Source organism: Sparassis crispa (assembly GCF_003851025.1).
Source record: "Sparassis crispa DNA, contig_000007F, whole genome shotgun sequence".
In the NCBI taxonomy this organism is placed as follows: Eukaryota; Fungi; Basidiomycota; class Agaricomycetes; order Polyporales; family Sparassidaceae; genus Sparassis; species Sparassis crispa.
The window spans coordinates 1,889,106-1,904,233 of record NW_020939754.1 but is presented as its reverse complement, the minus strand read 5'-3'; the positions used below and the strand labels follow the sequence as shown (position 1 = coordinate 1,904,233).

The 15,128-nt window shown below is 52.4% G+C and overlaps 5 protein-coding genes across 5 annotated transcripts; 3 read left to right on the top strand and 2 right to left on the bottom strand.

The window, feature by feature from the left end:
- Nucleotides 1–1,820: 1,820 nt before the first annotated feature.
- SCP_0806370 (hypothetical protein) lies at nt 1,821–2,190 on the top strand (the record flags this gene model as incomplete). Its single annotated transcript, XM_027761225.1, has 3 exons — nt 1,821–1,860; nt 1,943–2,085; nt 2,149–2,190. 3 exons carry the CDS (start codon nt 1,821–1,823, stop codon nt 2,188–2,190), a joined length of 225 nt encoding a protein of 74 aa, XP_027617026.1.
- A 1,094-nt stretch (nt 2,191–3,284) lies between these two features.
- On the top strand, nt 3,285–5,953 carry SCP_0806360 (predicted protein; the record flags this gene model as incomplete). Its single annotated transcript, XM_027761224.1, has 5 exons — nt 3,285–3,574; nt 3,843–4,795; nt 4,965–5,033; nt 5,096–5,265; nt 5,321–5,953. 5 exons carry the CDS (start codon nt 3,285–3,287, stop codon nt 5,951–5,953), a joined length of 2,115 nt encoding a protein of 704 aa, XP_027617025.1.
- A 176-nt stretch (nt 5,954–6,129) lies between these two features.
- On the bottom strand, nt 6,130–7,522 carry SCP_0806350 (hypothetical protein; the record flags this gene model as incomplete). The annotated part of the gene is made up of 7 exons (XM_027761223.1): nt 6,130–6,172; nt 6,225–6,547; nt 6,598–6,735; nt 6,800–6,931; nt 6,988–7,085; nt 7,140–7,355; nt 7,414–7,522. The coding sequence occupies 7 exons, from the start codon at nt 7,520–7,522 to the stop codon at nt 6,130–6,132; spliced, it is 1,059 nt and encodes a 352-aa protein (XP_027617024.1).
- Nucleotides 7,523–10,205: 2,683 nt separating this feature from the next.
- SCP_0806340 (hypothetical protein) lies at nt 10,206–10,556 on the top strand (the record flags this gene model as incomplete). Its single annotated transcript, XM_027761222.1, has 3 exons — nt 10,206–10,253; nt 10,311–10,460; nt 10,515–10,556. The coding sequence occupies 3 exons, from the start codon at nt 10,206–10,208 to the stop codon at nt 10,554–10,556; spliced, it is 240 nt and encodes a 79-aa protein (XP_027617023.1).
- A 2,676-nt stretch (nt 10,557–13,232) lies between these two features.
- On the bottom strand, nt 13,233–14,632 carry SCP_0806330 (hypothetical protein; the record flags this gene model as incomplete). The annotated part of the gene is made up of 7 exons (XM_027761221.1): nt 13,233–13,278; nt 13,344–13,660; nt 13,721–13,858; nt 13,918–14,049; nt 14,110–14,207; nt 14,259–14,474; nt 14,539–14,632. The coding sequence occupies 7 exons, from the start codon at nt 14,630–14,632 to the stop codon at nt 13,233–13,235; spliced, it is 1,041 nt and encodes a 346-aa protein (XP_027617022.1).
- Between the last annotated feature and the right edge of the window lie 496 nt (nt 14,633–15,128).

Genomic DNA, 15,128 nt, shown 5'->3' with positions numbered 1-15,128 from the left:
TAGTGCGGAGCTAGCGAGGACATCGGCGTACTCATCTCTTGCATTCCGTGCACAAACTTGGGCCGAAAACCGGGAGTAACGCATAGGAACAAGCTTCAAGGTATGGATATCACACACGCGCACCGAGGAACAATATATTCCAATATATTCCAATATGTGGAATCTGCGAGAACGATCGTTAGCATCTCCAATACACGATCAAAATCATCGGGGCTTGACAGAGCCGAAATAAATAACAGAACTCGCGGACGGAGTCCCCAGCAACAATTGAACTCACCGGTTAAGCTCCAACGACGAGAACGGCGTCTCGTTCGCAGGGCTGAACAGAACGAGCTAGAAACGGGGGGCCGCTGCAGGAGGGCGCGGCGGAGCGACGCGGATGGATTACACAGAGACCTCAAGAATCGAGACGGAAGGCGCGTCCGTTGTGGGAATTGCTTGCGATGATTGAATCAGGTTCACATCGCGGACCAATTGAGTATGGGGCCGCTCATCTTCTGCGATTGAACGCCGAAAATAATTACCAAAGGATGCGGGCGTGCGGCGGGGAAGACGAACAAACCCAAAGACGAGACTAACATCAGGACGATCAGCGAACATCCACGTTGAGTGCTTAACAACCATGTCATCGTCCTCATGAGTCTAACCATCCTCCAAATCAGTGAAAATTGACACTTGAGATAGAATAGGACCTGGAGGAGTGGCGTAGACGACTGGCTTGGCACTACGCATCCACATCGTGTAATCAGCGAACGCGATACCGTCGTCATCTCCGCATCGCTTTTCTTCAAGATTAACAGCGAAAAGAAAGAGTGGTGGATGCGCAACTGCTGTGGAGATGGAGGTCAAATATTATAAGATTGACACGAAGAATCACACTTACATACCTGTGAAACGCGAGGACAGCCCTACATGACAACCACCCCCATGACACACTCAGCCGTTCGCCAACCGGGAAATGGGTCTGAAAACCATTGAGAATGTGGGTGCATCAATGCAGACTCAGGTAGGAGAACACCTGCATGGACGATCAAAGCAGCTCCCATTCCTTAACGGGTGATCCTCAGAGTTACACGAAAGAAAGACTAGGTAGCGGCTTGTGTAACAGGCGGAATGAAGGAGAGTGGTAGGGAATATGGCCAGCGGAATCGACAGGCGGTAGAGTGCGACACCACTCTCTCAGACCCAGACGAAGAGCGTGGCTCGGAACAGAAGAGCGAGTAGAGCTAGGCAGAACAAGACCAAGAAAGAGTCGTTCATGAACATTTATGGCGCCTTCTACAATTAAGTCTTCGAAAAGAGTTGGAACTTGAAATTGTGAAAGCTTGAAGCTTGAACGAAGGGGCACGATTGCGGACTCTAGATACTCGATGCTCTACATCACGACGAGTGAACCTCTTCCCAGGAAAACAAATGGTTCAAAATTGTAGACGCGATACGTTCAGCGGCAGGGCAGTCGGGGAAGGCAGCGATGCGCCAAGCTCGTAGCGAAGACTCCGACAGTGGCAGAGAGGACGACGTCATACTCAGGCTAGGAGTAGCAGAACGGCACAAATCTACGGCGGATAAATCCGGACCGGAGCAGGCCCTGACCCTAATCTCAGTCTTCGCGAACACGTCGTCTGAGAGTCTCAGCGACGTCGACGTGTTGTGTCAAGGTGCCGCTGCAACCAGCGTGCATGGCCGATACATCCTAGATGGGTGAGTGTCTGGTAAATCCCGGTCTATGTCGAAGGTCGCTAATCTCTATACATATATTCGTCACCTAAGCACTAGTACTGGTCGAGAGATCAAGTAAACGCAGAAAAGTCTCTGAACAGATGATTCTACCACGATCTAGCCTGCGGCCTTATACAGAAGGTGTAGTAATTTACGGAAGTCTCTGTCTGATAGAATAACAGATCCGCGTTAATCTGCGTCCCCACCATTCTTTTGTAACAAGGTGCCCGGTTCAAGGAACATCTGCAGCGCCGAGCTTTCTATGCCAACTGCCTCGTGCTCAAGTATGACACTGTCATATATTTCTCAACTTTACTTCGCAGACGATCTCATGGATATGCACTCTACTTTGGTGACATCGCTCACGTACGTTGTTTGATGTATTGAATAACACGCTTCATTCTTTCGCTAAGATCTAGCTGTGATCAGGGTTCCAGTATGTGCCGCAATGTCCGATGGTTCGTCACGTAACGCCCGCGGGACTCCTTGGTGTGGCCTGCGAGTCCGATGACGCCTCCGTGCATCAAATGGCACCTTCTCCTGAAGGGTCCAGATGGTGCACGAATACGCTATCGCGCTGGCGCCCGGCGTGGATAAAGTCTACGATGCTCTTCGACAAACTGCAACACGAGCTCCATCTACGCGGTGAAGATATCGCATAGCGAAAGAAACGCGCTCTTCGAACCGGCCAGCGAGGATCTGCTACGGCCTCATCCCAACTCCACAACGCGTGCTATGCGGACTATTGCAGGATTATCTACGAGACCGCGGCGCAGACCCTGTCTCTACGCACTTCTCGGGAAACGTTTTCGGTCAATATCCTAGTCGACAACCGGTTCGCCCATGACATCATAGCCTCCAGGCTACCGTACACTGATCCGCGTCAAACTTTCGATCCTGGCGACGCTCGAATATCGACGTTCTTGCCTACTGCGGTGATGCGAGTGTCGCTGTTGTCGATTGGCTCACATTTCGAAGACGTTCGCTCGTCCGACTTCCTCTCGGCCAACACCAACTCAGCAGCTGCCGGCTGAGGTTGTGCATCGCGTTTCTGGCCGTACTTAGAGGCACGAGACGCATACGTCTACCGGTCTCATTTCTTCGCCCGCCGTGGAATCTCGCGCGACACCTCCTTGACAGTCGCCTCCGCGGTAGCAGTACGTATCAAAGCGCGAGTCCGCATCGACCGCGTGGTATGAGGACTTCGCGGATGTCGGTGACGCTGGTCAGCAGGCGGACGAGTTGACCTGCGAGATTCCTCGGCCGACCTAATTGGGCTACTTTTTAGTGGCGTAGTGCGGTAGAGGTGAGCATCGCGTCTGGTATGCTGAGGTTTTCTAAACATACGTCTCACTGAAATTCTCATTTCTCAGCTAGAACTACGCCTAGCACACTGGTGTGTACCAGGATAGTTCGTACTGCGCGTTCTGTGGTGAAACGCGATCATGTGGTGTGTGCCACACGAAAGTTAAAAGCACAGGCAAATGGCTGCCTCTGTTTAATTGCTTCTTCCACCACCACTACCACCACCACCACCGTTTACTCGTCTATCAATAACATCAACAATGTCCAGCTCCAGATCTCGCGCTCCCAGCCCGTCAACCTTACCTGGCGAAGCCGGCCTCTCATTGCCACCCACCCCACACAGCGTCACATCCGACTGGACGCCCTTGGCTGGCAAAGAGAACGCCGAGCGGGAAAATCTGCGTCGTTCAGACGACGACAACGAACTCCACGCTGACAAAGCGGAAGGGTTCGTCCTCGGGCCCGTGCCCGTCGAGGACTTCCTCGACTTTCTCCCTGCGAAGCACGCGGCGCGCAGGCCGTCGACGAGCCTGATGTGGCCTCCCGGTTGGTGAGTGATAACGCTCTGTTTACCGTGGCGCTGGTTGGAGTTGACGTGCGCGTGTGGCCGCAGTTGGCGGCCATCGGGGACCAGGACCGTTGCCCAGGGTTCGAGTTCAAACACAATGCCCCGGACTTGACATCAAACTCTGTCCCAATAAGGTAGTCAGATACGGAAACATGGATGTTAATTCCGATACCTTATGTACGTCCTCGAAGTACGAGTCCACCAGACATAGCGTCGTTATGTCCTGATATTCTCCCACCAACTTGCACAGGGCAGCTCTAGCTATCGGGTCGGACAACGAGGCAGCCGCGAAGTACGCCGGGGAACTTTTTATCGACGTGCAGAGCAGCGACCACGACGAGTTCTTCCGCGACCCGAAGCCTTCCGCCGACCGCGCGCGGCACAAGTTCGTCCTCTCGCAGCCCGACACAGAGAAGACGAATCGCATGAAGGCGCGGCAGGCGATGGGGCGGACCGTCCGCTGGGCCACCAATGCACCGATGCACCAACACCGGGCGCACTACTTCTCGGTGTCGGTCGACGGGCTGCGCGCGCGCCTGCTGCGCTGGGACATGAGCGGCGTGGTCGCGTCGGAGTCGTTCGGCCTCCGGGAGAAGCCCGAAGTGCTGTGCGAGTTCCTGTGGAGGTTCTCGCACGCGTCCACGGTCGATCGCGGGTACGACCCGACGGTGGAGCGCGCGTCGGGCGGCGAGGAGCGTCTGTTCCGCCAGCTGGTTTCGTGCCACGTTCGGGAACAGCTCGACCTAAAGCTGGTGGACGTTCCGGGGGGTGAGGTCAAGGACAAGGTGCGGGCGGAGTACGAGGCGCAGCGTGCGCTCCTTGAGAAGACCGTGGCGCTGCATTACGAGGCGGGGCGCGTCGCGGCGCTGACCGTCTGTGCGGAGGACGGGAGGCTCAAGCGGTGTCTCGTGTCGAGGCCGATCGCTACGAACTTCTCGATGAGGCAGGGCGCGATGCGCGGATACTGGGCGGTGATGGACGGCAGAGTCGGTTTCTTGAAGGATACCTGGCGGCAGTACATCCTTGAGCCCGAAGGCCGGATACTGAAGGAGCTGGAGGCACATGTGGTGAAGAACGTCCCGCATGTGGAACACGACGGAGATGTTCCGAAGGTGATGTACTCCGACGGGATGCTCACGCGGTTCTCGGCCATGGCGAATTTCGAGAGGACGACTCGGAGCAAGGCGGGCCAACAACAACCGTGTGAGTATCAGCTTGTTACTGTTCAGTGAGTGTCCGACTCACTCGTGTCTTCGTCCAGCCTTCCAGTGCACCGAGTCGCACTTATACCGAGAGGCCGACTGAGTATGTCACGGCGGTGCGCGGATTGTGGTGCACCCGCGGGTCCACCACTGTCTTATCCTTAAGGAAGTTGGCTTCCCGCTTCAGACGCTGCAAGGCACGAAAGAGCTGCTCAACGCGGCACACGACGCGTTCCAAGGTAAGCCTGCCGCCACTTTTTGGGCATTCTGTCGGCTCATACAGATTTGTCTGATAACCTAGCGCTCATTGCTGCGCACGCAAAGGCACGGCGGATCCATCGAGACATCAGCGCGGGCAACATTATGCTGTACCGGAAGCCGTACCAAGACCACTGGACAGGCTACCTGATCGACTGGGAGCTCTCGTCGAAGGTACAGGAGGACGGGCAGGCGACGGACAAGTACATCGTGGTACGCAGCGCCCTCCGTCTCCCACGCCGCTACTTGCTAAAATCCATCCCGACAGGGCACGCGCATGTTCCTGTCGCAGCGTCTCGAGGTGCGAAGCCAGCGGAGGCACATGTTACAGGATGACATGGAGGCACTCCTGTATGTCGTCGCGTACTGTGGCCTCCACTGGCTCCAGCATCCTGCGCACTGCAAGGACACGAAGCAGGTCGTTCAGGCCCTGCTCCACAACCGCCGGGAGGTCCGCGTGGGGGACGTACCTGAGGTAACGCACACGACGTTCCAGACGATGGAGCCGGGAACAGGCCAGCTGGACGTCAAGGAGAATCGGACGTATATCGACGCGGCGAACTTCAACGCGGATCTCAGGGATTGGCTGTCGCGCTCGATGGACTCGAATCACCCGCGGGATCCCAATGAGGCGACGCAGTGGGACACGCCGGAGCGGTGGAACGACTACTGGACGGAGTTCTTGGGGCGTCAACTGCCGGAGGATGACAGGATCCGCAAGCAGGATAGCTCGTCGATGAGGCCCAAGTCGGCAGTGAAGGCGATTTCTCACTGTGCCGGATCCATCCCAACAAACGGAAGGCACCGCAACGCCGAGGACGGACGGACGGACGACGGACGGACGAACGGCGTACTAGGGAACGGCAAGCCAATTAAACGGCTTAAGAGAGCCGCGGGATAGACTCTGGCCGACGATAGTGTCCTACGACACCTTCAAATCCTTCCTGCCAATGGCGATCCCCACTTTTCTGGGTACACAGTGCATGTTTCCGATACGACATCTTAATGTTCCACGTATGACTATCTTAATGGGCTTAAGTATACATTATACGGAGAATACAATCAATTTTCGGTTATTTACTGGTCTCCAGCATCTCCAACATTGATGTAGCGAGGAGACCTGTCGAAATGAATGTATTAGAAGATATAATTGTGACTATGCGAACACTTACTGAACCTGCCGTTCTGCGTACCTCCGTCTGATAAGCAGTTCCCAAACTTCTTTTCCAAGCTCGGTTTGCCATGCGGGGTCACTCGAATCGATACCATCCTCGTAGTATCCCATATCATCCAGGTATCCTTTCAAGTCGAAACCGTCGTACTTGTCGTGAATGTCGCCACCGAGAATATTCGAGGCTAAGCACCGTGTAAAGTGCTCCTTGAGCCGTTCACGAATTGGGCCAGATTCTGTGTCGAGAGGAAGATTGGAGGGGATTTGAGGTAAGAGGTGTGCGTAGCTGTCATACAGACCAAAAAACACGACACGGCAGTTGTCCTGTCAAGATACGTGATTGGTATGGCACATATTGGAAGGGCATCACATACCTCAACATCGACTCCCCACTGATTATTCGTGAACATCTCGGCGAGGTCAGTGCGTAGTGTCCATGCGTTTGACGTCGCCAGGTACGGTGTCATATCAGCACGGATTGGAGTCAGGTCTGGGAGCACAAGTTGTTCAACCTAAGCACAAATGATCCACTTATCAGTCAAGACAGAACCGAGGACCGAATGTAAAGACTTATACCTTGTCAGCGGTTGACGGAAGCACAATCCAACACACAGTAAGAGATGCCTCTGCAGATGATGCCCCTGTGACTGCACAGCGCCGTCCGTCCCGTATCCGCACCTCCTCCACAAATGGTTCAGTCATGTAGTTCTGGCAAAACTGTGAATCAGCTACACGAGATTGCGTATGCTGAGATTAAGACATGCCGCCTGTGGCCTTTCTGGCCAGTAATTGTCCTCCTCCCAGTATGACAAATACTCTTTGTTGAAGCGAATTTGGCTTTGGTACTTCGACTGGTCTTCACCTGCGTAAGTGACATGTATGAACTCCTGAATCAAGACACAACAATACTTCATACCAGGTAAGAATATCCCAACGTCACCCGGTGTAATATATATCTGTGAATCGCGAGCAAGTGCATGTCCGGCGGCCACTGGGAGATAACGGAAGATAGCATTGGTAAGAAGAATATGAACCGGGTGGAGACAGAATGGAGAGGAATCCTCCATTATGAGGGCGAACCAACGATACAACTTGGCCACGGTGATTGGATTGCGATCATCAAGATGGAGACCTCATCATGGCAAATTTGTATTCAGCCACATGAATATACTCCGTCAGAAACCACTCACCTCCCTCAAGTCGCATTGACGGAGCCCATATGAAGAAGTTTCGGCGCCTCTGTATGGAAAGCTCTGATAACTTGTGTTGAGGGATGTAATTCTTGGTTTCGTGGATCATTGCTGGTGGAATGAATCGAGAGGATGCAAGTGGGTTTGCTGAGACTGAGGAAACAACCGCGCTACTTCATATCTACACGAGAAGGGCTCGCGGAAGACTATACCTTCTTTTGTTTGCCGTTGTCACTCGCAGGTGCTCTTTGGACATCAGTTTGACTGAAACAGAACAATAGACCTCAATTTGACTTACACTGTATGAGCGCTACGGCCAGATGCTGTCCGGTCGCGTCAGCGTCACGGTAAGTCTACGATAGAACAATAGACTTTGAATACTGACTTGTACATCTTGAGTCCAACGAGACTCAAACAAGAGAGAACAACTTGTTTTATGCTCTGCGATCGGCCGCACGACGCCCTGTTCTCATGGCAGTACCGGATCTGCGGTCGGAGTCATAGGTCAGTTCAAGTTCTCGGGGTCCTGAATTTAACTGATGGTCGAACTCAGGAATGGTTGTGACGACGGAATCACACCTCGACAATTCCTTAGTTCACCTTCTCAGAACTATCCATTCCACCCATTGAAATATTGAAGGTGATGTTCTGTCGCAACTTTCTAGTGAGCATGTTCAGGACATACATGGACCCACAAAGGCGGGTTTCCGGGTCGTTCCGAAGCAACGGCTCTCCTTGTTGATTTACGACTATGTATATTCTTTTTTTTACCGCGAAGTATCTCTCTCGTCAGTAGGTAGCCTCTTACTCTGCATCCCATCTGATCGTACTGTCATTAGATCAACTTGATGCTCGTGCATGAAGATGTTCTCAGCATCCTAGCGACATGGTCGTCTGGAATCAGGTCCACAATTGTTCTACGCCAGCCTCTAGCCTTATCATTGTTCTTGATAGGCTGGTAGTGACTAATGTATCCCACTGTTTCTCCGTGTGTGTCTGGCATGGCTGAGCCTATTTAATAGGATGCAACTTCTCGTGAAATTTGGTGTTGGGACAGGAATAATCTCACGACTTCGATCGAAGGTGTTCAGAGCAAGTATCTGGAGGGACGGGCGACAAGCGATTGCAATGTGTTCGGGAAGGGTGTCACCTTGGAAAGGACGAGACCGTCCGGACCTTTAGAGCATCTTGTTCGTAGGTCTGAATGCGAAGCTATGCGACACAGGACGCGCGAAGCTGTAATGACGTAGGAGAGATGCGGGACTATCCGCATGTCTAGAGTGCCTCGTTCGCATTGCTGAATGTGATGCTAGAGGCGTGCGAGAGCTGGGGCGGTAGGCGAACGAGGAGGAATGGTAGACGCGCCGAGCTAGTGGACCTGAGGTGGGTACCAAATGTCGGCGCTGCAGAAGATAGATTTTGACGGTGAGAAACAGCCAGTCCTCGTGTCTCACACACCGCATTCCAACCAAGAGTTTAGCTTGAGTTTTTGATAAAAGACAAAGGAGAAACGTGCACCTACCGAGGGCGCGATGCGCAGACAGGGCGGGGTAAGGCTCGATATGCAGAATCGCGCTCTTGCACCCACGCGTGAGCTGCGGAGCAACGTGGCACCTTCAGTGTCCCTTCGTATTGCACGCACAAATTGAAAGAAAGATGTATTCAAGCACACCGCAGGGAGAGACGAGAGCCAACAAGGCAGAGTCAGAGGTGAGTATCGCGCCACAGAGAGCCACACAGAGGGCTGCCAAGTGCAATGCCTGGCGAGTTTTTCTGGCGGAATCGGGTGGTTCTGTTCTGTAGTGGAAATTTCTATTATTTCTTCACCTTCGGATAGGGTGGATCATTAATGTTTACGTACCTTTCAGGCTACGATCCGGACTTCATCTGTTCAGAGGCTTCCCTGCGTTTATTTGATCTCTGGACCATTACTAGAGCTTATGTGACGAATATGATGGAGATGAGCGACCTTCAACATAGACCTGCACTCACACATCTAGGTTATATCGGCATGCTGGTTGCAGCGGCACCCTGACGCGACGCGTCGACGAGTCGCAGAAACTCGGAGTGACGGTCGAGGGCGACTTGTCCACGAAGACTGAAAATAGGGTTAGGCTCCGGTCCGGATGGTCCGCCGTTCTTTTTTGACACCAACGCGAAACCAACGCCGGTACGCTGACTCGTAGCCCTCTCTATCAGAGTCTTTGCTACAAGCTCGGCACATCGCTCTCGTCCGATCCCCAATGCCTTCTGCCCCGCCGTTGAAACTATTGCGTCTATAATTTGATACCTTTGTTCTTCTGGGCAGAGGTTCACTTGGCGCGATCATGTGGAAGTCGAGTCTCTAGAAACAATCGCGCCCCTTCTTTCAAGCTTCAGGCTTTCACGATTTCAAGTTCCGCGCTCGAGCTCTGTTCGAAGATATTGGATCGTAGGAGGCGCCATAAATGGTCGTCAGCGCCTCGTGCATATGTATACCTGCTGTTCCAAGCCACCGCTCTTTGTCTGTGTCTGAGAGCATGATTTCGCACTCTACCACCTGTCGAGACCACTTGCCATGTTCCCTCCCACACTCCCTCACTCCACCTGTTACCTTGGCCGCTACCTCCCTCTTCTTTCGCATAACTCTTGATAAATCACCCGATAAGAAATGGGAGAGACGTAGCCGGTGTTGCGCTCGCTGCTTTGCGTCCATGAAGGCATGTGTTCTCCTGTGCGCGTCTGTGTCTATGTACCCGCACTGCTATTGTTTTTCGGTCCATCTTCTCGATTGATGAACGGCGGAGTCTGATATGAGAGGTGGGGGACGTTGTCGTGCAGAGCTGTCCCCGGGTTTCGGGGTGCCTAAGTGTAATTCTGCATGTCAATCTTATGATATCTGATCTCCATCTCCACAGCAGTTGCGCGTCCGCCGCTCTTTCTTTTCGCTATCAGTCTTGAAGAAAAACGATGGGGAGGTGACGACGGTATCGCGTTCGCTGGTTACGCGATGTGGATGCGTAGTGCCAAGCCAATTGTCTACGCCACTGCTCCACTTTGCAGCTGCGGTCGGTTCTATTCTATCTCGAGTGTTAATTTTCACTGATTTGAAGGATGGTTAGACTCATGAGGACGATGACGTGGTCGTTAAGCACTCAACGTAGATGTTCGCTGATAGTCCTGAGGTCAGTCTCGTCTTCAGGTTTGTTTTCTCCCCCGCCGCACGCTCGCATCCTTTGATAATTATTTTCGGTGTTCAATCGCAGAAGATGAGCGGCCTCATACTCAATTGGTTGGCGACGTGAACCTGATTCAACTATTGCAAGCAATTTCCGCAACGGACGTGCCTTCCGTCTCGATTCTTGAGGCCTCTGCGTAATTCATCCTCGTCGCTCAGTCGCCCCCCTGCAGTCGTCCCGTTCAGCTCTGCGAATGAGCAGCCGGTCTCGTCGTTGCACCTCAGGTGGTGAGTTCAATTCTTTCTTGGGACTCTGTCCGCGAGTCCCGTTATTCATTTTCGGCTCTGTCCAGCCCCGATGATTCTGATCGTGAATTGGAGATGCTAACGTTATCGTTCTCGCAGGTTCCATATATCTGAACATATCCGAATATTTTCTTCCGCGTTATGTGTGCGTGATGTCCATTCGGCAGGAAGCTTATCCTCCAATTAGTATCCTACGTGTTCGTCCCCCTTTTCGCCTCACTTTTTTGCACAGGATGCAAGAGACGAGTAGGCCGTCATGGCTCTGCTCTTTGTCTAATTCTCTCTTTCAGCAATCCTTGCGCATGCGAGATATCCGATGCCAAGTTCAACATCCCGGCACGTCCTCCCTTCCACATTACTCGCCTGCCTCGTCCCAGCCGCCCACACGCATTAATAGACTCAGCGTCGTATTCAGCACTGGGGACAAGATGGTACGAAGGCGCTGACGGTGCACGAGACGCCTTTTAGCAGCGGGTGGGGGTACTAGCGCACAGTTCCTACTCGACGCCCGCTCATCCCCGCATTGGTCCTCCCCACCCCAACCTCTCTTTTAAGTGTGCGAAGGTCCTGAAGGAGGAGCGGATGAAACATGGATACCGTTTTCACATTGTGGATGAGCGATGCTCGTGTAAGCTACCACACTCATATATCTCCCTTCGGCGAGCCTGCACCTGCTGTGCCAGACGTCGTGGACATACTATCATCCTGGGCTTTGACTTCTTCGGCGCATTTGAGGCCATACTGTAGTATCGCAAGTCGACATGCTCGATGACGCGCTGAGCCTATGGGACTTCGTCGTCTACATCTTGGCATCTAGGAGTGTAATCCCTGGATCCCAACTATTTGGCTGCAAGTATTCACGAGTAGTCATAAAGATATGTGAAATACTGGAGTGCTGACGCGCGAGGTTGCTCTCCTCACGTATATATATTTATATACCCCCTGCGAGCTCGTCGCAATTCTAGTGTCCCAAAATTCTTGCAGGAGACTTAACATGGGATCTGTCTCCGTCGTATGTAAACAAATATAAAATCTGACCCCTCAACAACCGCAACCTCTGGTCCTTTCGCGTGTTTCCCCCATCGGCCTACTTCCGCACGGTGACAAAACTTCGATCTACCTCCGAACCGATGACGTCTCCACACCAGCGAATATCTACACAACTTGGACCTCAACAAGATCATCGACATCTCGATCTCAAACTGGAGCCCCGATCGCCCGCGAAACAACACCCTGAAAGAGAAGCAAGTTGGCAGGGCCAGTCGGACCCCGACGACAACAGCGTTGAGAGAGAACGGTCGATACACCTTGGGACTCAGATGTCTTCGTACCCTTCGGCTCCGAATAAATAATGTGCCGGCCGGGTCGCTCAGGACTATTTTGTCAATGTCGACATGAGTGAAGAAGACTCTTCTTTAACAAGTGGCAGGAAAGCAACCATGTCATCTAGTTTTCTCCGTGGTTGCTTCTTTGGCCAGAGGATGCTGCAAGTATCCGAGATAGCCATTCACAGTCGCGGGAAGGTGGAAGAGAAGATCGCGAGAGGAATTAATAGCACTGGACGCACCGAACATTGAGCGCGTAACGAAACTCGACTCTAGAACGATGCCCAGGGATTGCGAGGTAAGAAGCTAATCACGCAGGGGGCGAAGTGAATTTCGCCATCGGGGGATTTCTGCAAGTACCACTCGGTTACTTTGTAGCTTTCGAACGGGACGTGGCATCTATGTGGAGAAGCATGAGGTCAGATAGGTGATTAACACGAGATCATGAGATATCACCATAGAGGAATGCACCACTTTGTCCATGTCTGAGCCCGAGAGGAATCGGCGGCCAAGCCGGAACTAGGCTTATGCGTCATGCAGTCCAGTCTCCCGCGGAAGTTCCTACTAGGGCGTTGTGCGCTATCGATAGACCACGGCACTCACGCACCGACTCAAATCAGTCTACGGGGAACCACCGCTTGCGCAGCAATGTCGGCGGAGGCGCGAGTTGAGAGAGGCGTGAGTAGCAGTTTTTTTTTCTAGAATGAAGACATATATGCCTTGCATGAACAGCCAGGAACAGTGTAGAACATCCCGCCGAACGCATACGAAAGAGATAACCGAAAAGATAACGTCGAGGTCGGCGTGAGAGAAAGAAGTCGACGGATAAGGACCAAGGATGGTATGCATTCGGTGACTTATGTGACTGACGGTCTCTGTAATATCGGAGGAATGAGCAGTTCTTGGCGCAGGGTGTTGCAATAACCTCGGCCAATATAGATATCTCCACGAAGACCAGTACGAAGGAAAATGGAACGAGACATACGAGAAATTCACAACACATGTACACAGTGGACACTCTCCCGGGTCATTCACTGGCTGTCAGAGTCTTGACCGTCGGTCTCGTATTGTGCGAACCTATACAGTCGAAGGCGTCAGGAGACAGCCAAATCGGTTTGAAGAAAGAAAGAAAATCTTCTCACCGATCCTCTCGTTCCTCGCACTTCAGCCTGAATTTCAGCTCCCAAACTTCCTTCCCGAGCTCGGTTTGCCATTCCGGATCATTCGGGTCAAGGTCATCGCGGTCAGTGTATCCAAGGTCCTCGAGGTAACCCTTCACATCAAATCCATCGTATTTGTCATAAATATCGCCACCAAGGATGTTGCAGCTCAGGCACCGGGAAAAATGTTCAGTAAGACGTTCACAAATTGGCCCACTGAGATGTAGATTGGCAGACATTTGGGGTAGGAGATGCGAGTAATTGTCATAAAGACCGAAGAAGACGACACGGGAGTTGTCCTGTCGATTTCGCACGTTAGCCGGCGAATTAGTGGCAAACTCTAAGAGGATACGACATACACCAACGTCGATGCCCCACTCATTGTTTATGAACATCTCCGCAAGGTCCGTACGCAGCGTCCATGCATTCGATGTAGCATAGTATGGTGTTATGTCGGCAAGGATCGGTTGCATCTCTGGGCCTTCGTAGTAGTCATCCTACGAAATGCGTGCTTCGCTCAGCGCGTGAACACGAGAAGGAAGTGGAAAACACTTACAAGCATAATTGACGATGGCAAGACTATCCAGCACACCGTGAGAGGTGCATCTGCGGATGATGCACCTGTGAGTACACATCGACGCCCATCCCGCGATTGCACCTCCTCTATGAATGACTCTGCCATACGATTCTGGAAATTCACAAATGATCATTAGCGACGAGTGTCCGATGAAGGAATGAGTAACAGCACCCTCTTTGCTTCCTCTGGCTTTAGAACCTCCTCTCTAGCGTAGGTGATTTGCTTTCCGCCGAAGCGAACATCGTATTGGAACCTGAATTGTCTTTCGCCTGCGAGGACAGATTAGCAGTGGCTACGACTGACACAAGTGGGTTACATACCAGGTAGGAATACGCTTATGTCACCCGGCTTAAGGCACGCTTGAGAATCACGAGGGTACGCGTCCCCAGTACGTTGCGGTAGATACCTGAAGATAGCGTCGGTTGGTGATATTCTGACGGGATGCAAGTTGAACGGATGTGTCTTTTTCAGGAGAAGCGTCAGCCAGCGATACAAGCCGGCGACAGTAATAGGATGGCGATCGTCCACATGTAGACCTTATTTGGTGGGATCCAGAATTGAGCCAGTGGTAACTTAAACACTCCGTAGAAGAAGCCTTACCTCCAATCAGCCTCGGTGTTGGTGCCCAAATGAAGAAGTTTCGATGCCCTTCAATTGATTTCTGTGATAGCTTATGCTGGACGTCGACGACCATCCGGACCCTAACCTCACTCTCAGTTGTCGCCTACAACGTCAACGTCCTTCGTGTGACGTCACGGTTCACCGGTGCATGGTGGCACAACTCAAATATTCGGCCATTACCCTCATCTAGTCATCTTTCAACCTGGCTCTAGCCACTCGCAATATTTACAATATTTGCAGCTCCGGTACACTGACGGTCCTGTTGATCCAGACTCAGTGGTGAGTACTGAGTTCTCATCTACTTCTTGCTTTTTTCCTGTCTTCCCTTCTCACTGACTGCAGCCCGGCTGGAAAGCTATCGATGGTCTTGAGACATTCCTTTACTGTCCAAGAGATCCAATCTCCCTTCTTTTGACGTTAATATATGGGCTGCTTTCCGATTGGATTGCAGAAGATGCGACAGGTATTCGCTGGGCGCGGATCTTATGTATGTCCCCTCTTGTCCTGTCTAGCTCCCGCATATATTCCTCCTGTTTCGGCTAACTGGGCTTCATCTGGGTTCTGGACGG